Raw genomic sequence first — 20,032 nt, 5'->3', positions numbered from 1 at the left:
GTTGCTACTACTTCAAATGCTTCTGTCGCTTTTCCTTTGTACTTTTTCTAGTGAATTGGAAACATCCTCAATAGGATTAAAATTTGTCTGTTCTAAGGGTTGATCAACTGGGTTATTGCAGGTTGTATTTACTTCTTGATTATTCATGCTCAACTTATCAGTAATCTTATCTTCTGTTATAGTGGAAGAGTATGTACGCTCAAGTATAGAGTCTGCAATACGAGTTTCATATCGAATAGCAATTAACCAAATTATTAAAATGAAGATACTCACAAGATAACCTGTAAATGTTACAGTAGTCAAAATATCAATTAATATTGTTCTCAATTCGCTTACAAGACCACACATTGTAGTGATGCCATTTGTAAAATCAATGCTGATTTGACCACAATCATAGGCACTTTGTCCAGCATTCTGTAAAGCAGTGACACTCCCCAATATATCTGCTAATTGAGCAGTTAATAGGTTACCATAATGATCAATTTCACTTGTTGCTTGATTAGAAGGATTTACAAAGTAATCTTGAATAAGACTATGCATATATTCCCCATACACTTTAAATAAGCACGGTTTACCAGAATAAGTCTGGTAGAGATGGTCATTTACACTAGTACTAGAATTGGAATTAGCCAAGTCTATCCAACTAAAATATGGGCAAACAATATAAGTCTTATATAATTCTGCTAACTTTTTAGCCCACCATAGGGCATTTTCAAAGTAAGCTAGTGGATATTCTGAGAAGTATGGATTAGTTGCCAGATACTCTGCAACATTTATTATAGACAAATCAGTGGTCGAAGTGATTATGAGGGGATCTTTTGAATTACTAGGATTTTCCTTTTGTAGTGGTTCTAATTTAAATGGAATAATTATTGATTGAAATACCTCCATCCCAGGTAATAAATACGGATAAGTTGCACTCGAAATAGCGCTATTAACATTATAGTTTTTACTTCCAGATAGAGCCGAATATGTTGTGAAACCAAAAATTGTTGTTTTATTTAATAACAGCTGATTAGGAGAACTTTGAGTAATTAATATTAAAACTGGAACTTGCTGTCTCTTCAGAAGTCCTGTATTAACGTTAGGGAAGTAACTAGTTGCATAGTTGATAAAATCTGTATAATTAATAAAAGTAATGCATTGTACCGCTAAATCCTGACTATTTATTATATTTGTCCAAGTTATTGATACTAAACGAGTTACTTCTTCAGTAAGTCCACTCTGAATTGACTTAGTTACCATAGATAATATATTATGACTAGAAGATTTACCATTAAAAATATGTTCTGTTGTATCCTGTAAAGGTGGTAGCCGTTCATTAGACATAGATAATTGTTTCACCATATCATTAATAAACTCAGTTTCATTACTTTCCCAATTATACTTTATACTATTAGTAATTTTATTGCTCACTGTCTTTGCAGGGACACTTTTATGTGTATCTATATTGATGCTTTTAAGCTGATTATTTTCACTTTGCACATATTCATTTGCATGATCAAAGCGCATATTTGTTTGTAATTGATCTTTAAGCATTGTATTATGCAAAAGTGAAGTTGAATTTTGATTCGTTCCTTCACTTAAATAAGAAGGTACTGGAAATATACAACTTTCTATAACTTCACTAATTTCTGATTTAACAGTTTTTATCCAGTTTGATCCAGCAGTATTGAACAAGTCTTTAGCCATCCAAGAGCAGTAGTCCTGCCCAATAATGCCACCAATTGATAGTAGAAATATTATAAATGCAAGGCATGTAGATAATATTATAATGAAGAAGGCAATTGCACCAATAGCAGAGCTACTTTGAAAACAACCGTATCGAGTACTTCCATATAACAGTAATATAGTATGAATAATAGAAAATATAATCGCAAATACTGAGGATAGTATAATACTTCCTGTAAGAGATATAATAACATAGAATATTATTATATTTGAAGTTCTAATAATATCTAATATATATAATGCCTGAAATGTAAATTTTTTCATTTCCACAAAATATTGAAGTGTTATCTTTATATCTGCTGATTGTTGACCACTTTTTAACACAGCTATTAATTCATTAATTTGGGGATTTATTGTTCCAAAAACAGTTGAGTTAGTTTCAACCAATGTTTCACTGAATTGGACCATCTTCATTGGTATCTTTAATCCTGCAGGTACACTCCAGTTAGTTTCTCCTGGTTCAAATAATGTTCGATTATTAAAAAATGAAGCTAAATCTAAAAATCTATCGGCTAAAGTGGTTCCAAATCCTGCACTCTGAATGAATTTTAAACTTGAATTAGTTAATTTGTTTATTTGTTCTTGTTGAGTTATCTGTTCTAATAGACATTGTATTGGGAATGCACCTAAAAATGGAATCGATGCATTCGTAATTGCAGATGACGGTTTTACATTAAATTTCCCAGATGTAATATTCACATTCACATTTCCATTTGTCAGTGAATCTATACCTACTGCTACCCAACAAAATGATGAGGTTATCGAATCATGGATCTTAATGACACGTATAATTGTTAATACATTCGCTATTATATAACCAGAACACAATAGAAATATGCAAATAGTTGTAAAAATCAAACCATACTTTACTTTATTTAGACCTTCAAAAGATTCCTCCAATGATATTACTCTGTCACGGAAATGTCTGCAAAGTAGAAATATTAATGATATCACCATAAATAAAAAGACAGCAAGACTAAGTACTATAAAACCGATTAATTCTCTTTTAATTAAGGTATATAGATAATTAGACGCTAGTGGTAGTATTACTTTATTATTAGTTATATTATCACCTGATAATAAATTTTCAAATATTATACCTAATAAAGTGCTAGGCTCCTTGTACCATGACCTAAAAAGCTCCCACTTAGATAGTATAACTTGTGGAGAATAAGGATTATAGTACTGCCTATTATTACAGTATAAACTTAAAAAGTCACTGAGTTCCTTTACCCTTGAGTTTGATATTAGTTTTTGAGCAGCTAAATAGCTAGTCTGAATAAGACGGGAGTTACCAGGAAGTGATACATCAGGTATTTCACATTTTACTAAGGAACGGTAAATAAGCAAATATATCAGCAGTTTCCAAATTTTAACAGCATCTAACATTAACGAGCTTCAGCCAAGCTTACATTAATTTTACTTGCTCTTCAGCTTTACTTGTATATACTAAACTCAACCTGCCTTAACACTAAGTGGGTCTCCCGTTTGTCTCTTGCTCTCAGATCTTGGTTGTCCACATTAGAAGTAGCTTATATATAACATAGGCAGACAAGTAAATAGCTTAAATGAATTTTAAAGTGACCTTAATTAACAATCGAAATATCTAAACTATTACCGATGACATATCAACTTTGAGTAAGTATATTTAGTTAAAATGCACTTGTAGTTCACCTTAACAAAGTAGAACGACATTTGACCTCAAACAAATATTAGAATATTTCAGGATATTGACTAATTATATAAACACTTAGATATTTATCATCTATTATTGGTATTAAATAGTGTTTCTTCTAACCAATATTATTAAGTGAACTAACATCTTCAATATGATACACATTTTTGAGCGCTTAAAGATGCTAGCTAGGATTGTGGAAATTTTTCTTAATAGACTAAATTTATGGCTATTGGTTAATCTTTAGTACTAAATAAAGATAACTCATATAATATAAATTTAATTTTAAAAAATAGTAGACGAGATGAATTAGATTGTAAGAATATAATGTTGCGAAGATAATGGGCGAAGGCAATTACAAAAGGCTATACAATAAAAACAATTAAATTGTACAAGTGAATAATTTTACTTAGACTTATGTATCTTCGCAATATTTGTGATATTTGTAATTTAGTTTTGTATTGAAGTGTGATCATATATGTGTGATATTTTTATAAATAAAGCTACTAATTAGCCTCTTAACTAATAAGCATGCTCATTACTAACAAATAATACATTGGTTTGCAATATAATCGGGAGATTTGTAAGGTTAGTTATAATTCACTAGTTATTACTTCTAGATACGAATTCATTGTTCTGCCAGTAGTTTTGTTGTAAAGCTTAATTTATTAGTACGAAATACAAGTATTACAAATTTAGTAGTTTACAAAAGTTAAAGTTTTTATTTTTGCAAAATAAAAACAAAAGGCAAGTATATATATTATCTGATTGAAATATTTTAAAATATGAAATTTACAAGGTTAATTCAATACAGAACTATAAATAACTTCTCTTTGGAATTTAACTAATTATTGAGTTGAATAATAACTATCTTACTCATTATAAGAATTTTTTTTATAAATATATTATTTAAAATATGTAATATGTAGAGAGTATTATTGGTAAATATCAAAATTTAATCTACCTATTTGTATTTTATATACTTTTTAAGCTTACTAGGAATAAAAAATATTCATAAGTTTATTTGTACTCCCTATAAATGTTAAGTTAAAAAGTAACTTTTGGATAAAAGAAAGTGATATTTGAGTATTAGTATCAGATAGAGGTTACATTTATCTAATGCTAGTAAATACTAAATAGCTTATCTAAAAGATATTTTTATTATAGTTCCTTGATATCACATAAGAGCAAGGCTTAGTAATGGTTAAATTCCTCATATATATAACTATTTAATTTTCTCAATCTGAGATCCAGATTGTTCACTCATTCTTTTAAGCCTAAGTTCACATTTCTAGATTGGTTCCAAAATGACTAAGATATTTTTTAATGAAGTGCCTTAAGGCTCAAGATTTGTATAAGTGTACATAATTAGTTTATTTAATAACTATAATGTGGATTTAGAACTTAATAAATCACTTAATAGGGATTTACTCAAGTATATCTAGGAAGTTTGAGATTTATCCTAATTAGTCCAATATCTCTACCAGATTGTCAAAGAATTCTATCAAACTCTCAGAGCTACCTTATTATATGGGATTGTTTATGAACCTTTTCTAAGATAAAACATCTTAAATAATTAAATTTTTAACTTCGAGGTTCTTATAAAAAACTGCAAAAGATGTATAATGTAGCTTAAATCTACAAAATTCCTAAAATACTCAAGAAGTAATATAATTAAATGATAAAAATCCAGGATAATAGAAATAAATACAAATATGCAAGTTCTTGATATGAATTAACAAGGTAACTATAATCAATGTTATAAAGTTAATTAAATCTGCATCAATATTTTCAATTATTTAATATAGTGTTTCTTAGTTTCACATATTTTTTTCCAATAAAATTGCCCGAAGATTAGTCAAATCTTCTAAAGTTTCCAGTAACAACTTCTTTAAGAAATCAATATCATTGGAATATTTTGCATTAAATTTAAGTTTTTTACAAAGAACTAGTAGATAATCGCTTAAAAGTCCATTACCTAAACTTTTACTTGCATAGCAGGAGTCATCACGCTTCAAGATACCAGTATTGTCTTTATTTTCATTACTTGAATAAAATTTTCTGTTCCTAATTTCCTCTTTAAATTTTTCGCTTGAGTCTTTACACTTGATATCCGTATAATTTACTAGTAAGTCGTCATAATTAGGACTATTGTGTATAAATTTGGAGTTGCCTGTGTTATCTAACACCTGATTTTCAATAGAATAGTACTTTCTAGCTTTTATAAAAATATTTGAAGGGTTTATTTGAAGAGTTGTTTGGTTGACTAACAACCTCAAAGTATTGTTATAATCTGATGCAAGAATTTCATTACGCTTCATGAGTAGTAGTGATAGTGCTACAAAATTGACAATAGGCATTGATTTTTCTACCTCAACACAGATATATTCACTATTAGGGTACTCTAATTTTATATCACTTAAATTATTTTGTATTAGTTGACCATTTTGAAATGCATCCAAAAATAAGTAGTCCCACATTATCAAAGCATCATTTAGTGACGAAAATTCACGGGAAAATAAAAGCCTAAACCATCTTAAGAAGATAAGTTGTGGTTCTATTTGATATTCCCTAACTAGATTATTAAATAGCTCATTATCATATCTTTCCATTAGTGAATATATATGCATACAGCGAAAAATAATTGGTGTTTTTTCAGTATTCTTGTTATCATCGTTCTTCAATCCCAGTTTCTCACTTCCTCTACATTCACCAGCTCTATTATAAACTGACTGAAACATATATTTTAATCCAAAATTATTCATTAATTGGTTGAACATTATGTACGTATCAGCTTCAATTGATTTATTTGAAAGAAGGTTCATGAAACTTCCAGTATTATAATTAATATCTAACTTTAGTTCACAATATGAATGATCTTGATTACTATCCTCAGTTTTTTCATCTATTTGTATTTCACAATAGTTTATATAAAAAAATATTGCAGCTAACTCATTCATACCTTGTTTATATCCAAAATCTGTATTTTGTCTAGTCCATGTAAATATCACCCTTTGCAATAGTTGTCTAGTATTATTTTCTAAAAATAATTCCCTATCAGCAAATGTACGTGTGATATCTTTCCATATTTCATCAAGTAGTTCTCCGTTCTTTTGCTGCTGTGTCCATGGATTATCAACAGATTGTGAAAGTGGATGAAATTTAGATGGATCCATAGAGAGAATCTTACTTATATCTATTCGGTACTTTTTATATTCTTCATGATATTCCATTCGTCTTATATTCAGAATTTCCAGTGCTTTTTCAAAGAAGTTATCATATTGTAGGTCAAGAAGGTTCTCTGGTAAAATTTTTAAAAAAAAAAGCCATCTCAGCCGACGCATTGTGCAAACTTGGCTTTTTTTGATGCCTCCAAAAGTTGGTTCACCAGATTTATTTATCTGGTTCATTGCACATACTTTTTCTGTATAGTTAATTAGTCCATGGGATCTACCTTTGTTTGTAAGCATACTATAAAAGGATCTGATGTCATTTGCAGAAAGCATAAACTGTTTCTCATTCTCTATCTTGATTTCTATGTCATTCATGTTATTTTATAAACCACTTTATTTGAAAAAAAAAATTAAGAGTAGTCTCCTCTAAACTTGCATCAACAAAATGTGCAGTTCCAACATACCGCCACTTAATGATACTAAATTACTGTCTGAACAATACAAGGATTCTAAGTTACTCAAAAATTGCAGTGGGAAGACAAAAAGCTTCAGCTACTTTTTTTTTTTTTTATAAAATATAAATATTAGTATTTATTGAATGTATTAGTATGTTTAATACTGCAATAAGGTACGAATTTATAGTGTAGAAGAATAGGAGTTAAATAAAGGATACAAGTGATTACATTTAAACCTTAAATATACATATACAATGTTATAGAATTAATAAATATGTTCCATTCAAAACTAGTTACAACTATTTAATATACATTGGTAATAATACAAATTCTAAATTATCTATTATTTCAATAATTTGAGTTACTGTATATTCCATAATTTCAGAATGATCTTGAATATTATTGTCTAAAACATCTAAATATGCTTTAATCACTCTCATTTTACTCAAATTAAGCATGAATAAATAAATATCCGTATCTTGTAACAATATAGTGCCAAATATCTCAAAAATGATAAGTTCCTTGCAGTTCTTGTTTATATTTATACATTCAATTATTGCTGCTATCTTTGTATCAGATCCAATTTCATTTATCCATCTAGAGATACACTTTTTCAACTGACCCATAATACTATAAATAGAAATACTATTCTCGATATTATGGACAATTTTCCTACTGACTATTTCAGATACATAAATATATTCATTAGATATATTGTCAATTTCAAAAGGAAATATATCACTCTTAGTCATATGAGAATACCCCAAATCTGAAATATAGAAGATTCTATTAAACAAAGCATCCATCAGCTCTAAAAGTAGATTAATGGTAAATCTTTTAGAGCATAATTCTTCAATACATAAAAATGCATTGTCAAATGAAAAATTATTCAATGAGCAACTTTCTATTTCAAAATACCCTCTAGCTATTTCGAGGGATTTTAATCTAACTTCAAGTATTTCATCCATCAACAAAAAGATTAGATTTATAACCAATTTGTTAAAAGTACTTTGATTATTTTCTGCTTCTATAACTAGCTTATTAGTTTTAGATTTGTCAATATTCAACATTTCACCAATAATGATACATAAGATGTATCTAGATTTAGATGAATAAAGTATACTGGTTATTAAATTCCTGTAACTTACATTATTAGAATATAGTAATGTAAGAAACTTCCTAATTAGTATATCTTCGTACCAAAATAAGACAATATATGACTCATCTCTCTTTCTAAATATTTCTTCAATAATATCATAGTGCTTCACAATAAATAAAAGGTAATTCATTAGTAACTTAGAGTTTATGTTCAATATACCAAAATATGGAGTGTGGTATTTAGTATTGTAGTTAATATCACATAATTTAGTCATACCAACTACAATATAATATAATATATAGTAGTATTTCTCTCGACTTGAAAAGTCCCAATATGTAATAAAATCTGACAGATAACTTTGCACATTATTTAATAACTTAATTATATATATCAAAAAGTCAGTGTAGTATTTCAATATCTTCACTTCCATATTCATCTGAAGTAGACTTAAGTCAAATAAAGTAAGTTCTTGCATATGAAATTCTATTAGTGACAAAAGAAAGTTTGCAAATTCACTCGAAATATTTCTATTGTTATTGATAGGGTGATAAATTCCACTATTTGTATATTTGTAAAGTGTTCTGTAAAGTTCTGAAAGTACACTTGGATGAAGACATTTAGGATTTCTTTTAAAGTCTGCTTGCAATTTATCCAATAGTTCGTCATATTTATTCACTTCTAAAAGATGAACAAGGTATACCCTTGAACAAATTACATCAAAGATATTATTTTGAATATTTGGAGCTAAAGCTAAGTTCAGAGATATTATTACAGAATCTACAGCCAAAATATTGGTACAAACATCCCCATATATATCAAAAATAATATGGATCAATAAGTCACATAGTTCAACAAAGACTGTCTTAACCACTTTATAACTTGGAGAAGAACAAAAGTACCTTCCTAATATCTTGTTGCAAATTACTTGAAGTGCAATATTTGCTTCTGAAATAACTTCATTTTGTTCATCAATAGTTTCTTTATGGTTGCAACTTACTCCAGGTCTTCTCATTATTTCTATACAAAGTAGTAGCATCCCATGTATAAGATTATAGTTTAATTTAGAAGAATTTGAAAGATGATTTTCAATTAAACAAACAATTCGTCTTATTTTGGTTATTAGTATATTCAAGCACAATTTGGATGTATTAACTAAAATTTCAAATAGTTCATATAGCCAATCTTCCAAATGGATGTAATTCATTATTGTTCCTATATATTGTTGTCTAGTCACTTTACTTTTGGAAATATACTCTATATCAAAGCATTCATTTCTATTTGAGCTATTAAAGATGATGTTAGTTAATAATCTTGAAGCATATAAACGGATATAGTATGATTTATTATTAATAAGACTCATTATAGTAATTATTAAGCTAACACTACAATCACTCCAAATAATTGACACTTCAGAGAGAAAAATGAGCATCATTCCTATAAAATACAGATTTCTGGAATTCTTCAAAATATTCTCTACAAAAACTTTCAGACCTTTAAAACTTCTATTCAAGTAACTGAGGGAGTAAGAAAAACAGTTTGCTGTATCTAACCCACATTGGTACTTTGATTTATTACAAGAATAAAATTCGCAAAACTTAAGGTGATCATTTCTTTTATTTGAATCCTTGTTTAATATATACTTGTCAGCTTTATTCCCTTTACCAATCTTTTTAATTAAAGAAGATAATAGGTTAACAGCAGTATTGCATTCTAACCACTTCCCTTCTTTAGTATTCACATTATTGTCAATATATCTCCCTGTGGTTAATAGAATACCACAAATTAGGTTTGCATCGAAAAGTTCAAAGCTAGATATTTTATTCAAATTTGAATCTAATAGTAAACTCGCTATAATATGGTTACAGTAAATGGGAGTGAATTTCATATTAATAGAAATCAAATTTGAGTAGCCTTGCTTGTTTGGAGTCACTTGTAAAGTGCTAAATTCATTCCCAAGTAAGAAAATCTTAATTAAAATACTTAATATGGGTATATTTGATGAATCTACCATCAACGATGAAAATAGAATACCAATAATTTTGCAAAGAGGATCTGACTTTCTAACTGGTGAAGGAATTTCAGAGATTTGTTCTCTGTGTAACTTAGGTATTCCTGCTTTATCTTGCCCAATATAACCTTCTCTTTTAGTACATCTCTCCCATGTAGATTTAGTGTACTGATTATCAACGCTGACTTTATGAAAAGTACATCCATTTAAATACTCAGAATATGAATTATTAATCAGATCTAAATCAAAAGTAATGGTTTTGAATTCTCTTGCCCGTTTATAATCTGCATAAAATATCCTATCTATAATATCGAATAGCCAAAATAGGGGTAAATTACAAACATTTGAAAGCTCAATTGTAATTTCAGAAGTGAAGTAAATTTCGTTATCGTAACTTTTAACATATTCTTCTTCCTGAGTCTCTATAATTTCCCCCTTCTTGTTTAATAATTTCTTATTTGTTAAGCTATTACAGATTATCAAAAGAATTTCACAAGCTCTATCTACCATACCTGTATGATTACATTGCAAGATAATATTAATATAACTGATTCCTAATAAGTCAAGAAAATCAATATATAAGATGTAATCATGAATAGAAGAATTCGAAGGACTATATATACATCTACTATTGTAAAATAGTTGTTCAAGTGAGTAATTTTGCAAAAAAGTTCTCACTGTATTACAGCACTCCTCAAAAGTTTTCCAGGTATCAACTTCAATATCCTTCACTCTGATTTCTTGTTCTTCAATAAAAGATTCCATACCATTATATCTCCTAATAGTAGATATTACTTTAGTCATGTTTATTAGCAAAACCAGGCATTGTTTGATTAAACCTAGTACAATGCAATATTCATCAATTTTACAATCAAAATATTTCTTATCTTTTTCAAATATTTCAATTTTAAAAAGATCAGTTAAAGTCCCTAATAAAACAATAAGTCCATTAAACTTTACAGAATTAAACTCTTCAAAAATATTATTGGAATTTAAAATATCTACTTTCTCCTTAATACTATTGAAGAGTGCATTAATGAGCTGTAAATAAATACTCTTGCCTCTCATATCTTCGAAGTTCATTGGGATATCTAATACATTGGCCAAATTATCTAGTACCTCTCCACCTTTGCTACGCTTGATCAAACAACAAATATATATACAGCAAGCTCTATAATCTTTAGGTCTCCTACTATACAGCATCTTTCTTAAAATCTGAATCCTTTTTAAATAATATTCGTTTTTATCTATTAACTGTGTCTCAGCTATATATATACTGTCACCAAAGTAAAATTGGTAATTTAATAAAAGTTCATAAGCAATAAACTTTTTAGAGTTCAAACTTGTAATAGTTGTCAGACTCAACAATTTATAGTATAAAGTTAAATTGATAGAGTATTTATCAGAAATCCACTTGTTATTATCAATCAAAGATGTAGAACATGATATTCCAAAGTCTACAGATGAGAGGTAAATTTTGAGGATTGATAGTGATCTTGTATATCTATCATATGGCATGTATAGTCCAATAGATGAAACCAAATATCTATAAAGTTTGTACAGCCAATAATTCAATGCAACCTTCACTTCCCAGTTGACAGAATCAGGTAATAACTTCTTAATTAAGTTAAATACCTTATACAGTGAATTCAATAAGTACTTAAACTCTTCAGTATTTGTAGTTCTTCCAAGATAAATAAGCAGATATAAATATTCTAGTTCTCTTATTAAGTATACATTGTTCACCTCTATTAATTTCCAGGATTTTTTGGATGTACAATAAAATTTGAATTTTTGAACCAAAAAGTCAATTAATTTAATAATATTGTTTGTTTCAGAAGAAACTAGAGTCCTGATGAATTGTTTATAACTGATTTCTACAGTTTGATTTTCATTAAATAATACTATGTTGCTATATAAGTGTTGAGAAAACTGAGTACTTTTATCTAATTCATCTTTCCATGCCACTTTTTCACATCTTTGTGCGTGTAGTAACAACATTATTTGGATAGCATCCAATTTACACCTCTTTGCTTCATCCTTAGTAATATATCTAGACAATAGCTTGTACAAATCAACATAGTCACATGTAATATATTTCTCTTGCATTATTGAAAAAATAAAGTTAGATATTTTGTTCCTATAGCTTAGATAATCCAAATCGCCAACCTTATCGTATCTAGTTTCATAGTATATATTGAAACTTACTTTTAAAATATTAGTAAATACTTTATATTCGTCTTTTTTGTTAGATATCATTTTTAAGCAAATTTTAATCCAAGTCTTCAGTAGTCTTAAGGCAGAGCTGAACAAATGATTAACTGATAATGAAAATAGTAACTTGAGTAAAAATTGATTTTCAAATTTTGAGTTCGGTTCGGATTCATATATATTCAAAAATGGTTTCACTGAAAAATTATAGAATTCATCCTTTATATTTGAAGATGTCAATTCTTCAACAAAGTCCTTATTGGTAATTAAACAACTAAAAATAGACTGAAGTGAATAAAATTGATACTTTGCATCTAACCAATAGTAGTTCAAAACAAGATACACTAACCAATGAATAGTAGGTAAGTCATTTAATATAACTAGAAGCTTAACTAACTCATCCCATATTAGGCATACCTGTGCTGTATAATAGTTGTTAGGGTAGTCCCAGATATAAAAGATAGTTTTGACTAAAGTCTTCATGTGGTTTTTAGTAAAAAATAGTACATCTATGAACTTCTTGCTTTTATGAGCAATTGATCTAATACTAGATAGTAGTACTAGCAATGATTGAAGAGCATATATCTTCTCCAAATTTGTTCCATAAGATTCATCTGTTGTTGTAATAAACTTAATAAATAGATAAAATGCAGCTTCAAATGTACTCTTGTATAATTGATCACTGGCTCCCAGTCTTGATAGTAAAATTACAAAACCTCTATAAGTAGCCATCAGTCCTATATTCGATGTATTATACAAATATTTAGATAAAATGTCAGTAATATCTTCCCTATTTGTACCACTTGAAATATCTATACTATTAGTTATAGTTGAAGACACTTCAAAGTAATATAAAGTATATAGAAAATAAGCTAAAATGTGGCCAAATCCAGATATAGTTTCTTTAGATAGCATAAAGACATATTTATAGCTTAGAAGTAGTGTGATTTTATGTAGGATACTATTATTATCTATTAAAATTCCATAAGAAGAGTATATATTGTCCATCATATGATATACTTTTACAACCAAATTCAGTAAGGTAGTTAATATCTTCTGTAATTTGTAAAAGTTTGTCCCCTCAATTACTGTACTCAGAAGAATTAATAATATATTTAATAATGTCGAACTGATCTTTTTGTTGACAACTTTACATTCCTTCTCACAATTTGACCCAATAATATCTATTATTAGACATTGGATAATAGATGTATATTCTGAAACTGCATTGAGGTCACATTCACTCAGTTTAGCCTTACATTCTTTAAAGACATCTTGTGTACTATATAAAATAAAACTGCAATATTTAGAAATAGGTTCTTGCAGATTGCTATGAACCATACCTCTTTTCTTATTACAATAAAAGTATCTTCTTAGAAATAGCTTGTGTTGATTCTTGTCACAGCTTGCGTGACTAAATGTTACGAGTGAAAGTGACACTAAACAAGTGTCAAATCCCTGCGATATACAAAATTCTACAATAGTAGACCAATATTCTGGAATATTAAAGTTAATATCTTGAAGTATATATCGGGCTTTCACTTCATTATTTAGTAGCTTTTCCAACAAGTAGAAATAGAAGAGATTGATTCCACATACATAACTATCTTGAGGATAAAAGTTCTCACGTAACTTCAGTTTAATATCACAACCTACAGTCTGAAATATTAATGTCAACATAAGGACAAAAAAAAAGGTGTGAGAAATTTTCAGTTTGTCTAAAGAGTTAATAAAGTAACTTCTAGCACTTAGGTAATATAAATACTTCACATTGGCAATAATCAGACTGGGGCGACAATAGGATTCGTCAAATGATATATACGGAAAAAAATTGTCAATCATCATTGTTGCCAAAAACTTAATTTACATCACACATTATCCCAAATATAAAATAGATATGTAGTATATATATTCACTTATTGGGGAGTTCAGTAAGTTAATATTTATCTTCAAAAAGACATTTCAGAAACACGGAAACCAATAAGAGCATCATTACAACACAATAAGTAGAATATTTACCACTTTCTTAGGTAACCTATCGTGACATTACTTAAAAGGTACTTACCATTCAGAATATATTACAATTTCAAAGTTGCAAAACTAAATTGCAAAATGTTGTTGGGAATTCTTAGTATTTCGTCTTGCGAATAAATTGTTCACAGTATTAATTAATTTATGCTAGTACTACTATACATCAAATTAATCATAAGTGACATTGCCTCCCTGAATATATATTAGAGACTATTATAAGAAGTACTTAACATCAAATAAGTTCGATTTTTTGTAATTTTCTATCTCTTCGTATAGTCCTGCTTTCCTGGAATGGTCTCTAAAATAGTCATTTAAGGACACAGTTAAGACGTAATGCATTAAGCGCGTATGGTAGAACTAAAATTATCCACTGAGAAGATACAGACAAAAATTCATCCGGGGATCTATTAGTTGTATGAAGGGGAAATTTTCATGTTATGAAGCTTTAAAGCGGTATCTCATTTATATTTGAAATAAATGAAGGTGAAATATTAAAAAGTAACTTATTTAGCTTCTACATTTTAAGGAATATTCACGGATTGTAATAAAGACATTACATCCTTAATATACAGATAATGTTAATGGCTGTCCTTATTTAGCTGCAGGGCAAATGCCGTTGTTGAGTGAATACCATCCTCAGTAATAATGGCACTTATAAAATTTGGAGGAATGACGTCGTAACACGAAATAACTGATGAGACGGTATTTCCACTAATATTCACTAGTGGTTGCTCCACAATTTCATTAAAAGTTGTCGAATATTGAATGTAATTCCTTTCACATAGTTTGTATGATTCAGTAAGTACCAAGACAGGTATATGATGTGTCTTACCTAAAAGTGCTACTAGTGCTGAACCCGAGCGATTCATCACATAACCATTTGAAAAGACAGCACATGATCCTAGTAGTATCTTGTTGGCATATTTTAGGTGGTACGACAAACTATTTAATAAAGTATAAGTGATTTTTATACCAAGTAAAGATAACTTCTTTGTTAGTTTTTGGCAATTAGTATCCAGATTATTTTTAGAATCTATAACAATAAGTTGAAATTTTTTACCTAATTTAGCAGAGTTGTACAATGATTTGCTCACAGCACTCGAAAAAGAATAAATAATTATGACGTCACCATTTGAAATATACTCATTAGATACTATCTGGGAAATTCGTTCACATGAAATAATTATCCTCCTATCTATATATGATTTAATGTTATTGATTAATTGACTTATAATTACACCTGTTTCCAAAGATGGATTGATGCTGTTAATCTGTTTTTTTAACCACTTTATGACATTTCCCATTGCAATATTATGTTGTCGCTGCGATGTTATATACGTTATGTGCGTATCTAGTACTATCTTGATGTGTTTTTCAATATTCTTATATGCTGGACAAAAGTAGTCCTCTAGCATTTGACCAATAGCAACAAGCAAACTACGACTCCTTTCGTTTGTTCCGATAACTAACCTTTCTTTCATTCTCATTCCAAGTCGTAATATGGCAGGATGTATACGGACTTGATCTAGGGATGTAGTTAATAAGTACGAGTTCAGAGTATTCTTCCCTGAATCCGAAACAATTGGACAGTTAAACACACTTTGTAGATAATGTCTATTAACATTATTACTACTTGACACGCTATTATCCATCATCATAGTGTGCTTAGTATAGTAGTAAAAACTAAAGTTTACTTCAAGATTTAAAGCATTGCATTCTCCCTACTTTTCCTACTTTACCAAATATTTCAGCTCAGTATAGAGCGCCTAAGAAGTAGCCTATAGCTAGTGTAATATAGACACTAGTGTCTTTATTTAAAGATTCGCAACTTTTCCTTAAAGCTTTGGCTAAAATTACAGTATACTGGTGAATATTTTGTTTTATAAGTCAGTTTGAGATGTAAGAATTTTTACGATCCTTAACATATAAAGCCATTTTAGTCCTTAGTACATCAAATGAATGGTTTATTTTATCATTTGTTGAATGATCTCCCATATATGATAGTTCAGGATAAGTACAGTAGGCAGATACAGCTTTAGATGACGTAGGTAGTGAATAACACATATCTCGAGCTATGCTTCTTTTTTGTCCTTCAGTACTTTGTTCGCTTTGATTTTTGGGAATTGGCTGGGAGTTGGCCAATCTTTTTTGTTTACCTACCACAGAGAGTTTTTTTACAATATCTAGTGGACTAGTAATACTAAAGCTGTTGGCAGGAGTAGATGATGATGAAGATGATGATGTTGTACTTAGCAGTGTATCAAGAACATAAGAATTTATCCTATCACTGCAAATTGTATTTGCAACTAGTCCTTTAGATCGAAGTAATGGTAAATGCTTCCTTGGAATATTAATTCCTAAGGAATTTAAGTGTTGAAAATCACGAATCAACATTTCCGGATGTAGATCTGCTATCTCCTCATATATTTTGTTTTGTAATAGTCTTTTAGTAGGCTCAAATTTGTCAAATGACCAGTCTATAGTACTATTACTTACAAGATTCCCCTTGTTGGCAATCCACTTCTTATCTGTATTATCTGTACTATCTTTTGTATCATTGCAGCTCTTATTATTACCCACATATATACCATTAAAGTATGGATGCATTAACGCATCATCAACAGTTATTCTCTTCTTTGGGTTGAAACAAAGCATCTTATTTAGTAGATCAATTGCTAGAGGATGATTATAATCAGGAAATAATGAGAAAAATGTTCTCCCTCTATAATATGGCAAGGTTTCAAGATACTTTCTTGCATTCTCAGTATTACCTTTGCATGGTAACCATTCATCGAGGTCTTCTTTATTCGGAGTTCCTAACAAAGAAATGATTTCTTTAAGTTGATCAAGGTGATCATGACCTGCAAATAATGCACTACGTTTTATTAATTCCGCAAATATACAACCTGCACTCCATACATCAACAGCCTTGTCATACCTATTAACACACAATATTATCTCGGGTGCTCTGTACCACCTTGTAACTACATAGTCTGTTAGATCATCTGTATTACTATCCAAGTTCCCGATATTTCCACGCGCAAGTCCAAAGTCACAGATTTTTAAATCACATGATAAGTTTACCAATATATTAGATGGCTTTAAGTCGCGATGGATGATATTTACACTGTGCAGATATGATAGTCCACGCAAAATTTGATACATAAAGTACTGAATATGCTCATTTGTTAGTGTTTGTTTACTGTATATGACACGATGTAAATCTGTCTCCATAAGTTCAGTTACTATGTAAATATCATTAAAATATGGTGATTCTGGTGGTAATAAATCAATGATACTAAGTATATTCTCATGATGTAACTGTCTTAATAACTTTATCTCACGTAGAATTCTCTTTGCATCGATTAGATCTTGAAATGCATCAAGTATCTTTTTAACAGCTATATACTTACCTTTAGATCTGTCATAAAATGAAGCTACACAGCCATAAGCGCCACTGCCAACTTTTTTAATGTACTTATAAAACTCTGGTACCAAATAAACATTACCCTCCTCCACTGCCACCGCTATGCTTCTCATTATTACCATAATATGTAGTTTTTTTTTAACATATCCCTTTAAGACATCACTAAGTGCTTTTTATTTTAAACTCTCTATTTTGCTTATTTAGCTATGATCCCACATGTTTATTTACATGTGGGTGGAGGCACCGCCTTGCGTACGACATGACGTTTAATATTGAAACCTAGGTCCCAGGGGTATTATCACCCACTTTTGACTTAAAAGCGTAGCTTAGCTAAGTAATAATTGACTAGTATAGGTCTTTATTTATTTAATATTGGATACTGACTGTACTTATATTTGTTTGTCGGCCTTGCACAGTCTATCAGTTGAATCACGAAAAGAGCTATTCCTCACAATTACAATACTACTATAAATAGGAAATAGTCTTATTTTGTTTGATAGTGCTCTTCAAGAGTAGCTGCTTAGATTTGTCAGCTACGAGATAAATATCAAAGCAGAGAGCTAACCTATCTATTAATAGAGGCAGTATTTGAAGTCAAGTTATTTTCCCTTTATGCTTATTCTACAGTAATTTAACTAGTTAAATATGAATAAAAGTTTTGTTTCTACTCCCTTGAATTACTCGATAGAAGTTCTACAGAATACTTTTTTAGGCAAACGTCATGTCGCTACATGCGCTACCATGTACACAAGCATACGCTGGTGAAGCTTTATAACAGTTGGCTCCGTTCACTACAGAAAAGGGTTGGTGTGCAATGAAAGAAAAACGTACGTATAGCTACGTATACTACATAGCATTATCTAACAAAATATAACATTTCCAATGATGCATAATACTGGGGTCTTTGAGTGACACTTGAGAACAAAAGCCAAGGAGTACCGAAAATAACTACATAGGAAATAAAGGTTTTGAGGAAAAACAGATGGAAGGCATATGGAAACGACTAGTTTCGGGAGGGAAAGGCCAACCATTAAAAGATACATTGAATACTTATAAAGCCCCTACTGTAGCAAGTAGCAATAATACTTCAGTAACATATGGTACCCATAGTACAGTAGCAATGACTACTAATCAGCAAACAAATACTACTTCAAAATATGGAATTGATGACTTCCAACTGATTAGAACATTAGGTACAGGGTCATTTGGTAGAGTATTCTTATCTAAACTAAAAAAAGACGGAAGTATATTTGCTATTAAGAGATTAAAGAAGAGTGTTGTGATTCGCCAGAAGCAGGTGGATCATATTACAAATGAAAAGTCTATTTTGAGGAAAATAAGTCATCCATTTTTGGTGAAGATGTACGGCACATTTAAAGATGATAGATATTTATATATAATTATGGAATTCGTCATTGGTGGAGAATTCTTTACATATCTAAGGCGATGCAGGCACTTCGATAATGACACTGCACGTTTCTATTCAGCTCAAGTAGTACTAATGTTCGAATACTTGCATGCAAAAAATATTATTTATAGAGATCTAAAGCCAGAGAACATATTAATTGATAAAGAGGGTTACTTGAAATTGACAGACTTTGGTTTTGCCAAAATAATAGAATACAGAACTTTTACCTTATGTGGAACACCTGAATATATAGCTCCGGAAGTCCTTCTTAATAAGGGACATGGAAAGCCAGTTGATTGGTGGACTCTTGGTATATTAATATACGAAATGGTTGTAGGTTTTCCACCATTTTACGATGACGAGCCTATGGGTATATACCAGAAAATCTTAGCAGGTAAGATATTTTTCCCAAAATATTTTGATAAGAATTGCAAAAGTCTTGTAAAACGGCTTTTAACGCCCGATCTTACAAAACGTTATGGCAATCTTAAGGGAGGGGTTAATGATATAAAGACACATAAATGGTTTTATGGTTATGACTTCGAACTTCTTTATGAGAAGAAAATACAACCTCCATATATCCCAAAGGTGAAATCACATGAAGACTCTTCTAACTTCGAGGAATATCCAGATAGCCATGAACAGCCTGCAGTAATAGCTGGAAATGCAGATCCATTTATTGATTGGTAAATATGATGTGAACTCCAACCACTTTATAGAATAAAAAGTACCACACTAAGAACCATTATAGTTTTGCAAGCATTAGCTACCTAAAAATGCCTTAATAACATAGTATTCTATAACCTTAATGTTC

General features: G+C 29.7%; 6 protein-coding genes across 6 annotated transcripts, besides 4 other annotated features; 1 reads left to right on the top strand and 5 right to left on the bottom strand.

The window, feature by feature from the left end:
* Positions 1-12: 12 nt before the first annotated feature.
* CMU_000400 (uncharacterized protein) lies at positions 13-3,120 on the bottom strand (the record flags this gene model as incomplete). The annotated part of the gene is made up of 1 exon (XM_002141483.1): positions 13-3,120. One exon carries the CDS (start codon positions 3,118-3,120, stop codon positions 13-15), a length of 3,108 nt encoding a protein of 1,035 aa, XP_002141519.1.
* A 552-nt stretch (positions 3,121-3,672) lies between these two features.
* Positions 3,673-3,701: a sequence feature (AT_rich).
* A 583-nt stretch (positions 3,702-4,284) lies between these two features.
* Positions 4,285-4,324: a sequence feature (AT_rich).
* Positions 4,325-5,226: 902 nt separating this feature from the next.
* On the bottom strand, positions 5,227-6,954 carry CMU_000390 (uncharacterized protein; the record flags this gene model as incomplete). The annotated part of the gene is made up of 1 exon (XM_002141482.1): positions 5,227-6,954. The coding sequence occupies one exon, from the start codon at positions 6,952-6,954 to the stop codon at positions 5,227-5,229; it is 1,728 nt and encodes a 575-aa protein (XP_002141518.1).
* Positions 6,955-7,135: 181 nt separating this feature from the next.
* Positions 7,136-7,175: a sequence feature (AT_rich).
* A 158-nt stretch (positions 7,176-7,333) lies between these two features.
* On the bottom strand, positions 7,334-14,197 carry CMU_000380 (uncharacterized protein; the record flags this gene model as incomplete). Its single annotated transcript, XM_002141481.1, has 1 exon — positions 7,334-14,197. The coding sequence occupies one exon, from the start codon at positions 14,195-14,197 to the stop codon at positions 7,334-7,336; it is 6,864 nt and encodes a 2,287-aa protein (XP_002141517.1).
* Positions 13,454-13,475: a sequence feature (AT_rich).
* A 764-nt stretch (positions 14,198-14,961) lies between the features above and the next one.
* CMU_000370 (initiation factor 2 subunit family protein) lies at positions 14,962-16,041 on the bottom strand (the record flags this gene model as incomplete). The annotated part of the gene is made up of 1 exon (XM_002141480.1): positions 14,962-16,041. The coding sequence occupies one exon, from the start codon at positions 16,039-16,041 to the stop codon at positions 14,962-14,964; it is 1,080 nt and encodes a 359-aa protein (XP_002141516.1).
* A 229-nt stretch (positions 16,042-16,270) lies between these two features.
* CMU_000360 (protein kinase domain-containing protein) lies at positions 16,271-17,932 on the bottom strand (the record flags this gene model as incomplete). The annotated part of the gene is made up of 1 exon (XM_002141479.1): positions 16,271-17,932. The coding sequence occupies one exon, from the start codon at positions 17,930-17,932 to the stop codon at positions 16,271-16,273; it is 1,662 nt and encodes a 553-aa protein (XP_002141515.1).
* Positions 17,933-18,792: 860 nt separating this feature from the next.
* On the top strand, positions 18,793-19,908 carry CMU_000350 (protein kinase, cAMP-dependent, catalytic chain, putative; the record flags this gene model as incomplete). Its single annotated transcript, XM_002141478.1, has 1 exon — positions 18,793-19,908. The coding sequence occupies one exon, from the start codon at positions 18,793-18,795 to the stop codon at positions 19,906-19,908; it is 1,116 nt and encodes a 371-aa protein (XP_002141514.1).
* Positions 19,909-20,032: the final 124 nt, after the last annotated feature.

The sequence above is a fragment of the Cryptosporidium muris genome, genomic scaffold, assembly GCF_000006515.1.
Source record: "Cryptosporidium muris RN66 scf_1106632373461 genomic scaffold, whole genome shotgun sequence".
Lineage (NCBI taxonomy): Eukaryota > Apicomplexa > Conoidasida > Eucoccidiorida > Cryptosporidiidae > Cryptosporidium > Cryptosporidium muris.
This window is presented reverse-complemented; position numbering and strand designations above follow the sequence as displayed.